At 37.8% G+C, this 19766-nt stretch overlaps 1 protein-coding gene across 4 annotated transcripts in view; it reads right to left on the bottom strand.

Moving 5' to 3' along the window:
* Positions 1–19766, bottom strand: part of axo (axotactin) — a 223120-nt gene that overhangs the window by 27064 nt on the left and 176290 nt on the right. For all 4 annotated transcript variants that reach the window (XM_083143941.1, XM_083143944.1, XM_083143942.1 and 1 more), the window contains exons 26-31: positions 18265–18415; positions 16512–16677; positions 12870–13023; positions 9849–10030; positions 6220–6313; positions 3742–3938 (exon numbers count right to left, since the gene is read on the bottom strand). In XM_083143941.1, coding sequence (XP_083000067.1) covers positions 3742–3938; positions 6220–6313; positions 9849–10030; positions 12870–13023; positions 16512–16677; positions 18265–18415 — 944 coding nt within the window. The remainder of the gene's footprint in view (positions 1–3741; positions 3939–6219; positions 6314–9848; positions 10031–12869; positions 13024–16511; positions 16678–18264; positions 18416–19766) is intronic.

Below are 19766 nucleotides of genomic sequence, written 5' to 3'. Positions count from 1 at the left end.
GTAATCAAGTGGATGTATTTGTACTGAAATCATGCTAATGTTATATGTAACAAATGATGTGCTCTATACTGCTGCAGATAGAAATATCTACAATGTAGTCAACAGAACAATAATAAATTACAATTACAATTGAGACCTCATGCGGTCTGTAGAAAAGCATTCGCTGTGCATTCAATCCATTTTTGATCCACAACCTTCAAAACATCTCAATGACTTACAAAAAAAACACAGTGTGTCAAAGAAAAGTTATGTGTTATAGGAACATTACCAGATCTGCTCAATATAACCTCCATCGCGTTCACTACATGTCTACAGGTAGAATCTCACTTTCCTTCACCTGCAACCATAGGCATTATCTGCCACTCCCCATCCCCCCAAATTTTTAGATTTATTAAAATTTACAAGTTACACTATTGTTAATCTTTTGAGACCTGAGGAGAGAAGTAACAATTGTAATATTTTTGATTACCCTATTTTTGTGAGATGGAAAACTTTTCAATTCTGCCCCCCCCCTCCTCCCCTCAAAGTTAAGGCCCAAGTTCGATTCTGCCCACCAATATTAGGCTCCAAGTTATGCCCATGCTTGCAACTATAGCTAGGAATGGGACAGATTAATCGGTACTCTATCGGTATCAGCTGATACAGGCATATCGGAGTATTGGTTTATCGGTAATTTTACCAATCTGATATATCTATAAATAGCTTGCAATTTAGTACAATATTGTGCCATTTCGTTAAATTTTTTATGTGTATAAACTAGGGCTGAGTCGATGCCGATGTATCGATATCGGCCGATAGCCCGGTATCGTAAAGTATCAGTTGAAATTCATCTACCGATACCAGCCGATACTTTTCCTGCATTTTGGTTTTTCACAGGGTCTAATCATCCGGGAAATTATGCAAAATTCAAACTTTCATTTTATTTTGCACAAATTTTGAATGAAAACTGTACAAAAACACTCCCTGATTTCAAGATGTCATAAAATTAATAGTTACTTGAATATATTGATAAAAATGATATCCAAAGCTCAGTTAACTCTAAATATTTTCATATCTTTCTTTTCTGAATCGCTAGTTGTGACTTCGGCAGCTAGAGGGCAGTGACATTGAAAATGGCATTCACCCCGCAGCAAAGAAGCTGGTGCGTGTTAGAACTTGCCAAAACATGTAGTGTTGTGAGAGTGCAACGTGAATTTAAATGGAATTTTGATGTTCATACACCAACACACAAATCCATTTTGAAGTTGCATAAAACATTTGTGGAGAAAGGGTGCATTTGTGATCAAAGAAAATAACATTCTGTCTGACCGTCTGTCTCTGAGGAAATTGGGGAGTGTGTGCCAGAGGTCTTTGTACGCAGCCTGAGGAAATCAACACATCAAGCTAGCAGGCAGTTGCAGGTGCCACAAACAAACGTAAGCCAAATTTTACGGAAGCGTTTGCGGTTTCACCCGTACTGGCTGAAATTGGTTCAAAAGTTATATCCACAAGACAAGGTAAAGCAACGTGAGTTTTGCAAGACTAGCCACACTTTAATGGAGGATGAAGACACCTTTCTGACAAAGATATTTTTTTAGTGATGAGGCGACCTTCCACTTGAGTGGAAAAGTGAACAGACATAATGTTTTAGGATCAGGCAAGTGAGCATCCACATGCCAGTCTTGATGTGCAACGTGACTCACCCAAGGTGAATGTTTTTTGTGCAGTGTCAGTACACATCGAGTGTACGGTCCGTTCTTCCTTGAGGAGCCAACAATCACAGATGAAAGCTACATAACAACCACCTCCCACACCGATGGATAGGACGAGATGGACCCAGAGATCAAAATCTATGCAAGTGGCCCCACGATCACCGGACATGCCAGTTTGTGACGTTTTCCTTTGGGGATTCGTGGTCTATGTACCTCCTCTACGCACAACCCTGAATGATCTTCAGGAACGCATCAGTGCAGCTGTCAACTTCATCACACCGGATATGCTTGAGAAGGTGTGGTTGGAGCTGGAGTACCGTCTTGATGTTTCCCACGTGAACAGGTGGCACGCACATTGAGTGCTTGTAATTTCAGTGAACACCACCAAAAACTTTATGAGTTTATGCAACTAGTGTGAACATTTCCGCAGAATACTACTTTTGGTATTGAAGTTATACCCTTTCAAAACCAGGGACTGTTCTTGTGCTCACCCTGTATTTTTTATTACATAATATATTCTGATGTAATTCTTAGAACATTCTAAAGCAAATATCTTGGTAAACTGATGCATATAACTAGAGAAAAATATTTACACACCAATATTGATCAATATTTTGAACAAATTTTGATTATTGCAATTCTCAAAGTATCGGTATCGGTATCAGCTCAAAGTGGTTTCGGCTCAGCCCTAGTATAAACATGTAATCTCCATTCTGTACTTTCTTCTTTTGAAGTTAATGTCTAAATATGCAAGTTATTTTGCATTGCAAAAGCCTGGTTCATCCAGTAAGATACATCTATTATCTTTAATTTTATTTAATTTTGGAAGTGTTTGTATCTAACTTAAAGTAATTGCCTTACTTAATATGTAAATTTAATGCTTATTGAGTTTAGAGAAGAAAAAAAGTGAATATACAGGGGATGGACAAAAATATGGAAACACCACAACATCGGAACGGGTGATATCGACGCAATTTTTCCACTTGAAAGTGGATGCGGTTCGACATTCTTTTGTTTTGTGCCGTGAGATAGGACCCTGTCGGACTGGTAGGAGTCGACAGTTGCACTGTAGATGGCGTGCAGTGCAGTTGATACTGAAAAATGTCTTAGCTGACAGTGTTTCAAAGAGGGCAAATTGTTGGTGCACGCCTTGCAGGGGCATCTGTTACCAAAGTAGCCATGTTATTTGGCGTATTGAGAGGGACTCTATCCAAGATCATGATGACATAATAGTGTGTCCGGAAAGACATCATCAGATAAACACCTGCATGGACGAAAACGTACACTGCGTGACAAAGACAGACGGACACTGAGAAGGATTGTGACCATGTTTTGCATGAGGAATGGTGCAAGATCCCATTATCCACCATCCAGGACTTGTATTTGTCCATTCCACAGAGACTGCAGGCCGTTTTGGAAGCTAAAGGCGGTCCTGCACCTTATTAGCTACAGCATTCCGGCTTTTCTTCGCAGGTGTTTCCATATTTTTGTCCATCCCCTGTATTTATATAGAACACAATTTTGAGGGGGAAAAAAAAATTGTGTTCTATATAATATGGGAGAGTGAGAAAGATTAATAGGGGGTAATTTTCATGATAAAATTTCTAATTATAATATAATCTAATTCAATATAATTCATCTTATGTAATAATAAGAACCTCCCTTTATAATTTAAATTAAAGTTTTATTCTGGCTTAAATCTCCTTAATTAAATTTCACATACGTATTTACTAAAGAAAGAGGTAAGATATTCCGCTGATTTCTGGTGAGTTAGGTGGATCGGATCGGTGGAATATCAGTTATAGATAAATTTTATATCAAGACTTTATCGGTATCAGCCAAAATGTCTTAGCAGCCCATCTCTAAAGTATACCGTAAAAGACCACTTAATAAAAATAATAACATGCAATCATCCACAGATACAGTCATTTTTTTATGACACATGACCTTTTGGACACTGTATGCTGCTGAGCTAGAAATGTATTAAGCTTAGTACTCCTAACTCTTATGCATTCATTTGCTAATTACGAGTGATTAAATACTTTCTTACATTTTTGTAGGAAGTGAGTTTTATCGCAGGCATTAGAATAGGGTCCTGGTATTTCACCGGCTGCCCTTTGCTCCATAATATTTGCTCCTCAATCTCTGCCTCTTTCCGCCTCTGGTATGCTTTGTTTGCCCTGTACAGCTGGAAGATTGCCCCTAGCACAATCAGCACAAACACCCCAGCTAGCGTCAGACACACAACTGTAAAGGAAAAGAAAATATTAGCTATGAGGCAGATTAATTGGTATTCTCTTGCAGAGTAAATACACAAATACACAGTTTCTTCTTCTTTAGTTACTTCTTCAATCTGACTCAGTGGTCGATTTTTCAATCTCATCATCAAAGTTCCTTGGTTTAAGTCCTTGCCTGGGTACGAGTTTTCATCAGGGCCGGATTGACCTACGGGCAACTGGGGCAATTGCCCCGGTGCCCCCACCAAAGGAAAGCTTTGAAGGACCTCCACCAAAAAAATCTTTTAACCAGCTGGCTATGCTTGTGAAAAATTACATAAGAAGTTGTATTTTAAAAATAAAAAAAACTTCAATATTGTCGTATGTCTACACTCTTCTGGATCCAATTGTAGCACAGCTCTCAGTCGATCTGTTTGCAGATATCTGAAGCTCAGTATACTTTATACCATGGATTGATTTGGCTGTTGTGTGGAAATAAGGCATACTTATTCAAATTATCAATTCTCAGATACGATTAAGATAAGAAATAATGCTACAAAGTACGTAACTTTGTTTCATTAATAACATCGTATTAGAACTGAGAGTTTTTCTAGGGAAAAAAATTGTGGAGATACTAGCGCTCTCTCTCAGTGCATCAGTGAACTAAGGGACAGCTAACTTTAAGCAGCGCTTTGGTGAACCACGCTAACATAAGCTAACGGACAGCGGAATGAGTTGATTGTTTCCTTTCGGCTTTCGACCATTGAGTACATTTCTCAACAGTGTGTGACTTACGTGTTATTGTTGAGTACTGACGTGTTCGTAACTAGACATTTAGATGCAGAATTTTACTGCTGCTATAGCGCTACAATTTTCATCCTGTAACTTTAATTTACTGCGCTATTCTCCCTGCAAACATATCGGATATGTTTGATTGTGAATGACTACTGATTCTAAAATCAGGTCTACCATTTCAACTGCTGAAAATTGGTGGTTAACATATTGAGCTAATAAAGCTACTAGTAAAAAATAATAAAGAAAAATGCCCCCCACCACAAAACATTTTGTCCAGGGGCCTCCACAAACCTTGATATGGCCCTGGTTTTCATTGTGATTGTCCCTTCATCAATTTCATCTATCATCACCTGATTTTTAATTTCTATTATTAAGCATCGTGTTTCTATCACTTTTTTCTAATTGCGATGATGACGATGAGTGATGATATGATGAAACTGATGAAGTGACACTCACAAAGAACATCCAGAATTAGAACGTGACAGCCCTTGCATTGTAGCATGCTATGATAACCACTTTGCCATTGAGGTCGGCATCAATAATCTTCATTGTTGTGATTAGCCAAAAATGGCAGAAAAACAACATAAAACAATAAAAAAAAGGTAAAGTGTTCCCCTGTGCTTAGCACCACGCCATGAAGGCGTATAGGGGGTATGGGGGTAACGCCCCACACTTTCTTGATCCGGTCGTGAGTGGAGGTGATGTGATCAGCATCACGCCCCTGACCGCCTTTACCCCCCAGGGTTTCCCCCAGGTACCCATGTTATTCGACGCTGGGTGGGCGACGGGGCCGCTTCCATCGTTAGAAAAGTTCCCGGATTTGAACCGGCCGGGGATCGAACCCGGGACCTTGAGCATGGTAGTCAGACGCGTTACCGACTGAGCCACCGCGGCCACCTAAAACAATAACATTAAAAATACATGCATTCTTCAATAAACATTTGCAATTTTGTATTGGATCTGTAGAATAGTGATTATCCAGGTTTTATTAAAATTAATTTCCAGTATGCTTCAACATTCTAATTTATTAAAATAAAGTTTTAAAAGCTAACTAAACTGCATTTGCTTTCAAGTCAATCACCCTTATTCAACTTTGTTCAACATAAATGAATAAAAAGTGCATAAATCTTTTTTTTTACTACTTACACAGAATATATCCCACCAAGAAGATAGTAAAGGAAAATAAAGTAGAATTTATTTCATTCCAAAAACTTGGCAAGAACAGATAAACTTTACTTTCCCTCATTTTCAGATTTTTGAATTAACTTTCAAAATTCCCTGACTTCTTCACTCGCAGATGGATTTCCCCAACATTTTCAAATCAGTGGGAACTCTGTTATCCCTATCAATACTTTGTCCGCATTCCCAAAAATTCCGATATACATCAAACATTCATGTTGGGATTGGAAGATAACAGTTACGAGGTTTTAAATACTCTCTCAGAGGTTCATAGTACTCTTCACATGCATATTCTCAACACCCTTGACTCTGATTTGTATGGAAACTGCAATTCTTACCTTCTAGTCTATTGTCATCTTCATCGTCAGCATCTTTCTCATAATGAATGGTAACTCGCACAGGTGGATCTTTTCTCCAGTTCTTCTCTTTACCCTACAAAAACAAAAGAAAAAGTAGTTCACAATTGCAAATTATTTGAAAATCACAAAAAGATACATTTTTATTTCTAATAGTGAAAACGAACATGTTGCTCATGGAAGGAGCTGTGGTGATCCAGTGGATAGGCTATCTTGACTGTCATGTGGGAGATTCAGGTTCAATTCCCAGGGTGAGTGATCTATGGTGGAATTGCATGAAGTGGCTCTGGGCTTCAATCAGCCTCTTAAATGAGTACCTAGGGACAATTTTTGAGGGTAAATGTTGCCAGAGCATGGTGCTGATCACATCACCTCCACAGATATCGGAGATTGTGAATGTGTGTTAATCCCTTCACTCCATGTTGCAACATGCAGGAGGTAGCTTTATTTTTACCTTACTAGTTATTTCACAATCACATACTCAGAAATGTCCTGTCTCTCATTGTCCTTATTTAAAAATGTATTGATTACAAATAAAGAGATTTATTAAGAAAATAAGCCTCAGTTAGAAGGAAAGTCTATTCTGGTGAGAATAGTATGGATGGATACTCATGTATAAGCATTTGAGGAGTTTATTTTCAAAATGTTGTCTATTATAGCCAGTGTTTTAATAAGTGCTACGTCTTCAACTTTGCAAGTTAAAAAGAAACAACTCATGTTTATTCTATGTTGGTGAAAATATATGATAAGAAATAATATAAAGAGATATTTTTATACAAAATATTGCCCTTCACCATAAAAAAAAGAAGAAATAATTTTGGGGAGAAAGTGAAATCTGTTTTCTGTCTCCAATTCTGGCAAGCAAAAACGGTTAAGGTTTTTACAAAATTGCATATTTTGATTTCCTTGACTGTTCCTGGTTTTCCACATCAGCAGAACCATGAGTGAACCTATTTATGACACTTGTCCACCCTAGCATCATCAATTTGTTCTAAAGGGTGTCCCAACAACAAGAGTGTTGGCATTGAATTACGCCACTGTCTTGTTGTTTGAGGATGGAAATGCCACGACAGTGAGAACATTACCACAATATGGTTACGAAATGGTTGTGACCTTATTTGAAAGGTGTGGATATTGAACACTTGTGGTTTCAGCAGGATGGCATTACCTACCATACCTCCCATGAGACGATTGCCTTGATGAAGGACAAATTTACGGACAAAGTCATTTTGCGTAACTGTGACCGGAACTGGACAACAAAGTCCTGTGACCTGACACCCTGCAACTTTTTCCTTCGGGGATATGTGGAATCGTAGGTTTATGAAAACAATCCCCGAACCTTACTGGAACTCAAGGAAATTCAATGTGCCATCGCCCAAATCAAGGAGCAAGTCTGCAAGAGTCATCAGGCACATATGACAGATATTGGTTTTCATACTTAACTGGCAACATGGACCCTTTGTAATGATTAGGTTTCGGATAGTTATGCATTTTGCATATAGCATATGCAAATATAACACCATTAAGCCTTGTTTCCATGATATGAAAAACTAAATATGCTGATCAAGGCGGTAGTTTATTTTATTAAAAACATAAACTAAACGTAACGTTTCAACCTTCTAGCAAGGTCTTCTTCAGACTCTGTATCAAGTACAAATGTAACAAGATACAAAAACAGGGCATTATACAGGGCTATTCTAAATGATCTTCCCGATTTCAAAGTTTAATATCTCACGTTTATTTAATCACAATGACATGCAAATTATTTTAAATGAAAGAAAAACTCAAAAACTTTTTTTACATACATACGTGTTATGTTCCACGTCAAAGGTGCTCAATATGAGTGCCTTTTGTAATTCGGCACATATCAAGCTGATAGTCAAATTCTTGCCACACTCTTCCCAACATCTCAAGAGTCAATGGACGTAACTGCTTCTTGGATGCGTACTCGAAGTTCAGGTAAGTTGTTAGGTAGGGGAGGCTCATACACTTGGTTTTTAACATAACTCCACAAAAAAGTCACAGGGGGTGATATCTAGCGAAAGGGGGGGGGCAAGGAAGCAGAACCTGATCCTCACGACTAGCTCGTCCTATCCATTGATTTGGTAACCTTCTGTTGAGTTTCCTCCTGACATGCTGGTGCCAATGTGGGGGTGCCCCATCCTGCTGCAAAATAAAATTTTCCATGTCCTCTTCCAGCTGCGGGAAGAGCCATGTCTGCAGCATGTGAAGGTAGGAAAGTCCGTTTGCAGTGTCCTCCTCGAAGAACATAGGGCCATAGGCCAATTGTCTATACCACTTCCGAATTGAGTGACCGCTTGGTGGATCTAACTCGAACTTCGTCCTAATACTTCGCTGGACACAAAAAACTGACTGTTGTACAAGAAATTCCAGGACACAAAATGCTCTCCTGTCTTCGTTTCCAGCCATCTTGATTTACTGTCCCCCTAGCGGCAGAATGCGGAACTAAACATCAGCTTTGCCAGACACTAAAACTTTTTGAGTTTTTCTTTCATTTCACATCATTTGCATGTCATTGTGACTAAATAAACGTGAGATATTATACTTTGAGATCGGGAAGATCATTTAGAATAGCCCTGTATATACACAAACATGGAATGTTTCCATTTGTACTTGATACAGAGTCTGAAGAAGACCTTGCTAGAAGGTTGAAACGTTACTTTTAGTTTATGTTTTTAATAAAATAAATTACTGCCTTGGTCAGCATATTTAGTTTTTCATATGCAAATGCATATTTTCAGCTATATGCAAATGCATAATTTCAGTGCCTTCAGGATATATTGCATATTTTACCGATTTTTTCTTACAAATGCATATTCTGCTGTTTCTGCCTGAAAATTTGTAGTTTTCTTTCCTTTGGAGCAATTCAGAAACATGATTCATTTGTCAGGTGTTCTTTGTAGTCAAGACCAGTTTGTTATACTAGTTCGCAGGTGAGCCGCATCTGTCTGGAAATGTCCCTGCTAGAACAGGTGCTAATGCAGTGCAGTGCTAGTGCACGTAATTTTAATCTTTGTCTACCGGTTGTTTTCGAGTGGGAGAATCGTTGGTTTTACGGTGGCTGTGTGAGACTGCAATTCGAAAATGTCGAAGAAGCGAGCGATCTGTACTTCGCTCAGTGCGTATGCAAAAGAATTTAAAGATTTTTCTACCGACGGCTCCATCTTGTTTTGTAAATACATGCTGAGTAGAATGAGAAACAGCTGGTCAAATGCCACCTTCTGCTAATCCTGACATTCATTGAAGTCAGAAACAGTTAGTGGACTTATGATAAAGATACATATACAAAAACCATATGTAAAATATGGTCAATTTTCAATAAGGTAAGCCAAACCATATTTCTTTACTTATGTAAACAGTGTAAAATTTCTGAGTTTGATGTCAATTTTTAAAATTTTAAATGCATATTTTGATCAAGCATATTTGCATGCATATTTGAAGGTTTCTTAGTGCATAACTATCTGAAGCCTAGTAATGATGTAGAAATATATGCCATTTCATGAAAATAGAATAATTTTTTCACGTTATAAAATCAGGCATTCTTGTTGGAACACCCTTTAATAGCTCTTAAGGTGAATATAATAACTTACAACACTCCCGTCAGCTGGAAGTCCTGGTTTGGAGTCCAAAATAGTATCAAACGTAGAGCACTTTGCGCTTCCAATTCCAAGAGAATTAATGGCTTGTATCGCATCCTTGTCAGCTATTTTATACTGCATGTATTCTTCCAATGGCTTCATCACTGGGTCCTTGTTGATTTTAACAAAAATATCTGCAGAGTATAAAAAGGTATTAATCTTGACGAACAGATAGACATAACTGAAAAAGAAATAAGACACTTTCAATATGGTATAAAAGAGAAACAAGTAACTATGTAACTCCCAAATGGCATAGCTGTAACACTGTTGTCTTGCATTCAAGAGGTCCTGGTTCAATTCCCAGCAGAGTAGCACAGGTTTTGATGGAGATGGCAGTTGCACAGGAGAATTCCTTCTAGGACTGATCCATCCAAGAAAAACTTGCAATAATATCGCAATTAGTTCTGTCCGAATGTCGTTACGCCACCTGCACGTGCACTGCGGTTTATTTTAATTGTATTCTTATTTCAATCATGCAACAATGATAATGTGTTTTTATTTTTATTGTAGTGTAATATAGTGTATTTTTCAATTTTTACTTTGGTGTAGTGATGTAATGTACTACACAATATTTCTTCTTTTTTTGTTACGATATATCTACTAAACTAAATATTATTTCAGTATGTATCTTGTCATTTTACATGCCCTTTTAATCAAGGGTCAACGGAAGAAAAAAAAATTCAAATACATTGCACTCCAGATGCTGGGTTTAAATCACATTTTAAACTATAGGTCCAGTCCTGATTAGCCTATCTGAGCATGAAGTGAACTTAAAAATGAAAAAAGAAACAAACAGTAAATATACAAACATCCAACGTGTGTGTTAGTTTAGTACTTTTGTAGACGACTGTCATGTCAGCATTGGCTATTGGGTAACTTCACCAATTAACACCACAGAGCACGTGCAGGTGGCGTAACGACATTCGGACAGAACTAATTGCGATATTATTGCACGTTTTTCTTCGATGGATCAGTCCTTGCAGGAATCTCCTGTGCAACCGCCATCTCCATCTCATTACAATGCCCAGTTGCCTCAACCTGTGCTACTGTCAAGACATCAAGAATTTTTGTGCATGTGGCTCCACGCCACCCACGCATGCATTGTTGGTTTTCTTTTGGGACGTACAGTGCCGAGGTTTTCCATCTGAGATTTTGCTGTGAAAATGGATTGCAAGGCCTGATAAAAGAGCTGAGTGACCAAGCAAACAAAATCATACGTATAGTGCTGAAAATTAATAATTTTTAAGCAAAATATTTCCGTGAGCACCATGCTGCCTGTGCATGTAATGGCATTATGGAAATAGCAGGCACGGTGGTACAAAACCAAGGTAATTATTATAAAATTATAAAGCAATCCTTATAGATAGGGGCATGCATATTTCGTTTCTGACGAAAAAACGAAATGTCAAAAAACACATTGTAGTGTTAATTTTTCATGTTTTTGAAAGGTGTGAGATGCATTTTGCTACCATGTCTCTATAATGTGGGGATGTCACTGTACACCTAACCGGCCCTCGAGGTGTCATCTCCTCAAAGAAAAACGGACCAAGAATGAAGGAACTAGTGAACCCACACCAAGCAGTCACGTAAACTGAGTGCAATGGTGGTTCCTGCACAAATGTGGATGAGTGAAACCCCATATGTGACAGTTCTGAGTATTCATTGCACCGTCCAGAGTAAAATGCACCTCGTCAGTCCACAGAATATTCCCTGGCCACATGTCATCCACTTCCATGTGTGCCAAAAACCGATGAGCAAACTCACGGCATTGTGGAATATCTTGGGGTTTCAATTGGTGCACAGTTTGAATCTTGTAAGGATACCAGTGTAAAATGTACTGCAAAACCTTGCAAACTGTTGACCAGGGGAGTGACAATTCACATACCACAGCTCTAGCACTGGTTGCAGAAGTTGAGGCATGTGCTGCACGGTCAGCTACAGCTACAGCAACTTCGTCCAGAACTTCCACGAGAATGGGCCACCTTCCTCTCCCTGGTACAACACCCAATTCACCTATTTCCTCGAATTTCTTCATCATCTTCTTCAACCCATTAATTGACATGGGCCCTCTTCTCAGCCCTTTCTGTTGGCGATATTTCCGCAGTGCAGCGTTGCTATTGCTCCCATTCTGGTAAAACAACTTCACTAGCAGTGCATGGTCTTTCTTCGCAATAGCCATTGCTTTTTACACGGAAAAATTGAAACTTTTAATGTTCGGCGAACATTCACATCACTAAAGGAAAAAAAGCAACAAACGTCACCAACAACAACCAGGGAGCTCACACCATAGTTACGCAATGTCACCGACTTTGACATCAGAGTTACAGAAAATTCCATGTTTTGACAGCTTAAAGCGCCAATTTTTACCCTGGTGGTGAGAATTGATTTTTTTTTTTTTGCACGCACATAATTCGTGAGCGCATTGCTTCATTAGCATATCTACAAAGTTTCACACTGCTACTCTCATTACAGCCCGTGCTGTACCAATCTGAACACCGTCACTTTAATTATAACCACCTGGTACAAATATCAAATATACAAAGAAATCCACTAATCTCATACATCTTAGTGTTTCTAAATACAATCACACATAAATTTAAGGAATAATGTTTTTTAATGTTAAAAAAAAATCATGCATGTACATATTGTATTATAGATATACATGTTTATCATTGTTTTAAATATTGTGAATGTAATGTACAATTAATGTAAACTTGTGTATCACATATGTGCATAGTATAAAAAAAGCTTTTATGTTCTTATGCTGTTATAACTCTGATATATTATAGCTTATTCTTATGTATTCATGTATCTGACGACATCCACACCCATGAAAAAAATGGGTCAATGGATGAATAAAGATTTTATTATTATTATTATTATGTAGCAGCGCTAAGTTTTAAGAAGTAACATCTCAGGATTACTTAACAAAGTTTTTACACAGGTTAACAAAGTACAGATCACATGACTTACTTGATAGACACCCTTTGTAGGAACTATACTTCTTCAGCCTCAAATCATTAGTCAAAACACCTCCTATCTGTACCTGGTCGTTCCCTTCACTTGTTGGTTCTTCTCGCACTGGTGAACGAACTACTTTTGTAAAATTCACCACTTCTCTATCCACCTACAAAAGTACGAGACAAGAAAATAAAATGTCACATAATTTTTGCAGAAAAAAGTTGTGAATTATTTTTCTTCAAAAAGATCAAGTGAAAATAATTTGTGGTGGAATGTGTTTGTTAACTCTTTCACTGCGGCAAGAGACTTCAGTCAAATTGCTTCAATATGCATAACTTACAGAAAGTGACTGCAGTTGATTTTGAATATTCTTATCGCTGCTGGTGTCGAGCAGTACATGCTGCCACCTAGTCTCTGTCATTTGAACTATTTTTCAAATAACTCGCTTTGGTTCTGAACAAATTAAAAATGTGTACCGCCATGTGTATGTAAACAACAATGGCAACAATGATTATATATATATATATATATATATATATATATATATATATAATGGATAAAAGCAAGGAGGGCCAAAAGGGCTAAGTAAAAATCAAAGAAGGTAAAAGGAAACACTCACCGGACAGTAGAAAGATTCAAAATTTTCGCTAATTTATAGCATCATCGGTGTGAGAAGAAATAGACGGAACCGGTTCCGTCTATTTCTTCTCACACCGATGATGCTATAAATTAGCGAAAATTTTGAATCTTTGTACTGTCCGGTGAGTGTTTCCTTTTACCTTCTTATATATATATATATATATATGCATGCTCAGTGGCGTGCCCTAGATTTTTGAAAGGGGGTGAGAGTACATACACTTTTTTTAGTAGTCAGCCCTCAGTTCGTTATCTTTCCTGCTTTTAACATCCACTTTTTTTTTTTAGGAATGATGAACCAAAAGGAAGTCTTATGAGGCCTACCAATCTTCCCCCCCTGATCTCCCCTTGAGCATGCCACTATATCTACTTCAATCACAATGAAGTAGATAAGGGCTATGGCCCTTTTTCAAAGAATAGGGAAAGAATTCATACCAGTACTTTAGAATGCTTTTTTCTTTACAAATTTATACAATTCTGAATATTTCCACAAAAAACTATGCAGCGAAAGCTATATCGGCATGCCAAAATCCTGCAGCGAAAGAGTTAAACAAAAAAGTCCACTTTACTACGAGTCATGGCAACTATATTTTTTCTCGGGAATGTGGGACTGGCACGAAAATCAGAAATATACAAATGGAAGGGGGCAGCGTACTGAAATGTGAAATGTATGAACAACGCATATCATGTGTACCAGGTGTAGGATAGGGATGTGAGCAATCCTTAAAGATAGCACCGTGCCACATGTGTTTACATATATTAACACTTAAAATAACATCACAGACACGACACACTGCATTTTCTCATTAAATAAGTGTTATTGTTCATTAGAATATAGAATCATACAAGAATTGTGTATTTTATGCTTAAAAATAATTTTCTAATGTTTTTGATAGATGCTAAGTTTCAAAATTCAACAAATAGCAAGCAAAATAAATAATATTATTTTTAGAAGTAGCATGAAAACACTTGGTTAGAAAGACTGAGGAGCTGCTAATAAAATGGGTTTGCTATTTTACTTGTAATATCACTGTACCATGGAATCTGAACACACACGCAATGTACATGAATAATTTACTTCCTGTGTGTAAATAGATGTTACCAGGTGTGCCGGTTAATAATTCTTAATTTCGTCGCTGGATGGCGCTGGAAGCAAGGGTTGGTGCACAGTCTCAACTGTTACGTCAGTGTGATGCCAGGACAGTACCTGTCAAAACACAGTGGAGGTGCAACCAAGTGCGAGTGATCATGATATTGGGTTTGTGGGGGAAACATGTCGACATTCAAACCAAATAAGGAGCATATGCGTCACGTCCTTCTTTTCTTGTTCAATCAAAAGAGAAGCGTGAGTGAAAGCCATCGTATCCTTGTGGAAACCTACGGTGACAATGTCCTAACGCAAGACGCATGTGTGCATTGGTTTCGACGATTCAAAAGTGGCGATTTTGACTTGAAAGACAAAGATCGCCCGGGCCAGCCGAAAAAAATCCAAGATGCTGAATTGCAAGCACTGTTGGACGAAGATGATATGCAAACGCAACAACAACTGGCCGAGAAGTTAAATGTTGGTCTCCAAACCATATCTGATCATCTTCATGCCATGGGAAAAATCCAGATTGGGCGACAAGACACGGAAAAGTGATTTTGCAGCACGACAACGCCTCATCACACACAACGAAAGGCATCAGACAAACGATTTCTACACTTGGCTGAAATTCTTGCCCCACCCGCCGTATGCACCAGACTTAGCTCCTTCGGACTACCACTTGTTTTAATCGGTCTCACTCACTTTCCCAGCAACACTTCAACAATTACGAAGATGTCGAACAATGGCTTGCTGACTGGATCACCTCAAATTGTGAACGATTTTTCTGGTAGGGCATCCACAATTTGATGGACAGATGGGCAAAATGTATAGCTAGCGATGGCGCATACTTTGAATAAAGCATTTGTTACCTTTCTCCCCAGATACACTTGTTTTCTTTCGGATCAATTAAGTATTATCAACAGGCACACCTGGAAGCACACGACAAACACAATTTTGTAATTATAATTCCGGGTGGTCATTATGTGGTGTCAGAAAGACCGGGTTCTTAAAATATGTTCAATTAAAGGTCTAAAACGTCAAACCCTCAATCCTCAATTATTGCGATTAAATCTCCCCCCCCCCTCCCAAGCAATTGAGATTCTATAAAACTATGAAATGCACATTTTAGATAATAAATTAAATACAGAGGTTAAAATAAGTAACATTCCACATAATGAACATTTCAACATTTAAGTTCACTTTATGCACAGAAAAGATAATACGGACTGGACCTACAGTTTAAAGTGAGAAGAACCAGTCTGTGCCTCCAGAGAGTTATCAAACCCAGTACTTTTGATTACAATGCGATGACGTTACCACTGTGACATTGGGGAGACAATTGGAAAAAAATATAGTGTCTTTTGCAAATAAAATAACTGGTGATTGAAAATCTTTTTCATTTCTCATGGCACTCTTACAAATGTTACGCTGATGGGACTCAATAGTCATCTGAATCAAACTGTCAGTCTATTGAGTCACTTATCCCTCGGAATACAGATACAGCTTTCTTATTGGCTCTTCTTCCCCTATGTCCATCTTATTACACCAACTGTTCAGTTATTGCAGAAATATCATAGTTTAATAGAAATCACAAACAAAACAAACTAAAAAGGCACTCTTCGTTAGTTGTGTATGGAACGGCAGACTGGATTTTCAGTAAAAACTGGGTACGTCAATGATTGCGCACGGACTCCGAGACCAGGGGGCTTCAACAACCTCCGCCTAGTGGCTTGAAGATCTAACACTGAAAACAAAATCATGGTGTAAAAGAGGAATGTTATAAACTCAGCTAGACAGATGGAGGGTGTTGACAAAACAATCATTGATAAATGACGACGTTAAAACCACACACCCGGACCATGTGCGACCAATAAAGGGTAGAAATGCAGAAAAAGGCACGCAATTATATTATTTTTGTCTTTGTTCCTTACCAGCAACATGGATTCATTTCCAACTCTTTCATACAGGAGTGAGTGCCTTGCCCCGTTAAAGAAATTCTCATCCGAGATGATAGCCTCATATAGATAATCTTCCCTGTCTTCTTGAAACAAAAGATGTCCATTATTTAAAATGGCCACCAGCAGATAGTATGTCCTCCTGAAAAAATATATTATTTAGCAGTATTGCCAGATGAAGTTAGCTTATGATTAGTGTTATACAATAATAACTACTATAAACTAATAAAAATAACAATTTTATTCCCAATTTATTATTAGTATATTGTTGGGAAAACGTTTCTACTCAATCCAGCATATGAGTGACTATCCAGCAGAGCTTTTAAATTTTTTAATACATCTTTACATAAATGGGTTCCTGCATTTTACACTCATTTTTTTTTATTTAATGCATTTTTAACTTTGGTATTCTGTTCAAATAATTACTAACTGAGAAACCTGCTGCATTATGAAGCTAAGGAAAGCAATCTATACCGGGTGCATCAAAAAAATGTATACACACTTTGAACAGTTATAGAAAATTAATTTTCCTACCTAGAAGGTTAAATTTCTGGGAAAAAGTAATGTTTTGTTTCCTCAACAGGTGGCAGCAGAATCGTCGATCTAGCTACGCAACCCAGTTAGTGGCAAGAGAGTAACATCAACATGGCCCATGAAGCACAATTCAAACATAAAGGAACTGACAATAGGCATAATTGTGTGTACTGGGCTGAAGATAATCCCCACATTACTGTTGAAAAGGCTGTGAATTTGCCTGTGTTGCTGTTTGTCTCCTAGGGAACTCATTGGCCATTCTCGTTTTGAAGGTACTGTAACTGGAGAAAAGTACCTAACAATGCTTGCTGATTCCATTTTCCCTGCCATTCGTGCAATGTACGGTAATGACAGGTTTTATTATCAACAAGATGGCGCCCCAACGCACTATCATACCTGGATCAAAATGTACCAGGACAGTGGATAGGATGCAGGGGACCAATTGAGTTTCCTGCACGCTCTCCAGACTTTACGCAGCTCGATATTTTCTTATGAGGCACAGTAAAAGATGAAGTGTACCGTTGTAAACCACGTAACCTGGACACACTTTGGGAAGAGATTCAAGCGGTGTGTGCAGAAATCCCACTGGACACTTTGGTGCGAAGTACGGAATCAGTCACGACTCGTACTCAGAAATGTATCGAAGCCGAAGGCCAACATTTTGAACATTTACTTTAACCACCATTTGGAACATTCAGTTTGACCAGAAAGTACACTTATTTTTCAAATTGGACTGTAGCCTTTCTTTTCCCAGAAATTTAACCTTGTAGGTTGGAAAGTAATTATTTTATGACAGTTCAAAGTGTGTATACATTTTTTGACGCACCCGGTATATAGGCTGCTGCAATTAGTAGAATGCAGGAAAACACTCATTACAAAAAAAATATATATATTTTTCTACAACTGACAAAGCATCAACAATGGATTGTTTACCCATATAGACTAATAAACCCAGGAAAAAGGAGTGTCTATAAAAATGACTTGCTGCTATACAACCACTATTAATTTTGAAAACCCATCTAAACATAGACGCTCTGCAAAAAAAGAACCACTTTTAAAGACTCTATGTACAGATCCACCACAGGTAATGGGTTAAGCACAAACATAACACTTAGCAGCTCTTAAACAAAGCTTTGTAAATCTTTCAATTTTAACATTTCTATGTGTAGACAGATGAGATAATTGCATTACGTACGAGTTGTCGGTCTGTATTAGCAGAAGTGCAGTGTCCACATTCTTCACTTCGTCACTAGAAAATGCCAATTGAGTCCTTATTTCACTCACATCATCAAGAAGTTCATACCGCCTCAAAATTGCAGAATCTCCTCCAAAGTGAGCCCCTTTTTCTGTAAATACAAAAAGAGGAAATATGAATAATCTGAGTTGTATTGGTAAAAGATACCAACACACTATTTGAACTCTGGCATCCCGAAAGCCAAAAATTTATTTCTGTAGCAACATAAGTCATAATACGTGTGTTATGTAAAAAAAAAATCTGAAATGTACAACAAATTATATGTACGGGAGCATATATTCGAGGCTAGCTAGACTATTTGCAAAGTATGAAGCCTAAAGAAAAATTGATTAGAAATTGTGAATAAAATTACTTATTTCAATAAGGATATGACCATGATGCTGGAGTTAACCTGATTTATTAACCCTCGCATTACCAAGTGGGGTATTCCGACTACCCCAGGTTGATTTTTCCCTATAATAATTTTATCTGAAGAGCTACATACTTGTGGTTTCATGACTTTGTCCTAAAATGATTGTAATTGTATTTACACTTGTGACTGACCTGATTTTTTTTTTTTTGTTTTATAGTTATTATTGACGGGATATATTGGTGGGGTTGTGAGACTACCCCGCTTGGTATGAAATGTCTTATCTTCTTATTTGCCAAAAATGAAGGTTTTATGAAATATGTCTCATTCATCTTCATTATTTAATTTTTCCATTGTTGAGTTTTACCATACATCCATTGTTTAGCTCAAATAACATATATTGTTCTCTATTGTTTAAAGTTACTATTGTTGAGTTGAATTAGAGCATGCATACATGGCAACGCTGCACTAGTGTCACCATACGGTGTTTATGTTTAGTTTAAATACTTTTAATAATTTGAAAAACTGTATTTCAATACTAAATAAAGCTATTCATTGAAAATAACAGAATCTAAAAACAATATAATTAATAACTATAGAGGAAATATATATAACAAATCCTATAAAAATTAAGGACATTCAGTCAAATAATATTGTTATAATAATATTAGAACTATTAAAGGTAAAAAAAAAAAGGTAAAGTGTTCCCCTGTGCATAGCACCATGCCATGAAGGCGTATAGGGGGTGTGGGGGTAACGCCCCACACTTTCTTGATCCGGTCGTGAGTGGGGGTGATGTGATCAGCATCACGCCCCTGACCGCCTTTACCCCCCAGGGTTTCCCCCAGGTACCCATGTTTTTCGACGCTGGGTGGGCACCGGGGCCGCTTTCACCGTTAGAAAAGTTCCCGGATTTGAACCGGCCGGGGATCGAACCCGGGACCTTGAGCATGGTAGTCAGACGCGTTACCGACTGAGCCACCGCGGCCACTTAAATTAATAATACTTCTATTATACTAAATCACAAAATTGTATTGGGGTAGTCAAAATACCCCGCTTGGTAAAATAAAGGTGTAGAAAACCTTGGCAACGG

Source organism: Lepisma saccharinum, chromosome 22, assembly GCF_977018435.1.
Source record: "Lepisma saccharinum chromosome 22, izLepSacc3.1, whole genome shotgun sequence".
NCBI lineage: Eukaryota > Metazoa > Arthropoda > Insecta > Zygentoma > Lepismatidae > Lepisma > Lepisma saccharinum.
The sequence above is the reverse complement of the archived record's forward strand: the minus strand, read 5'-3'. Positions and strand labels throughout refer to the sequence as shown.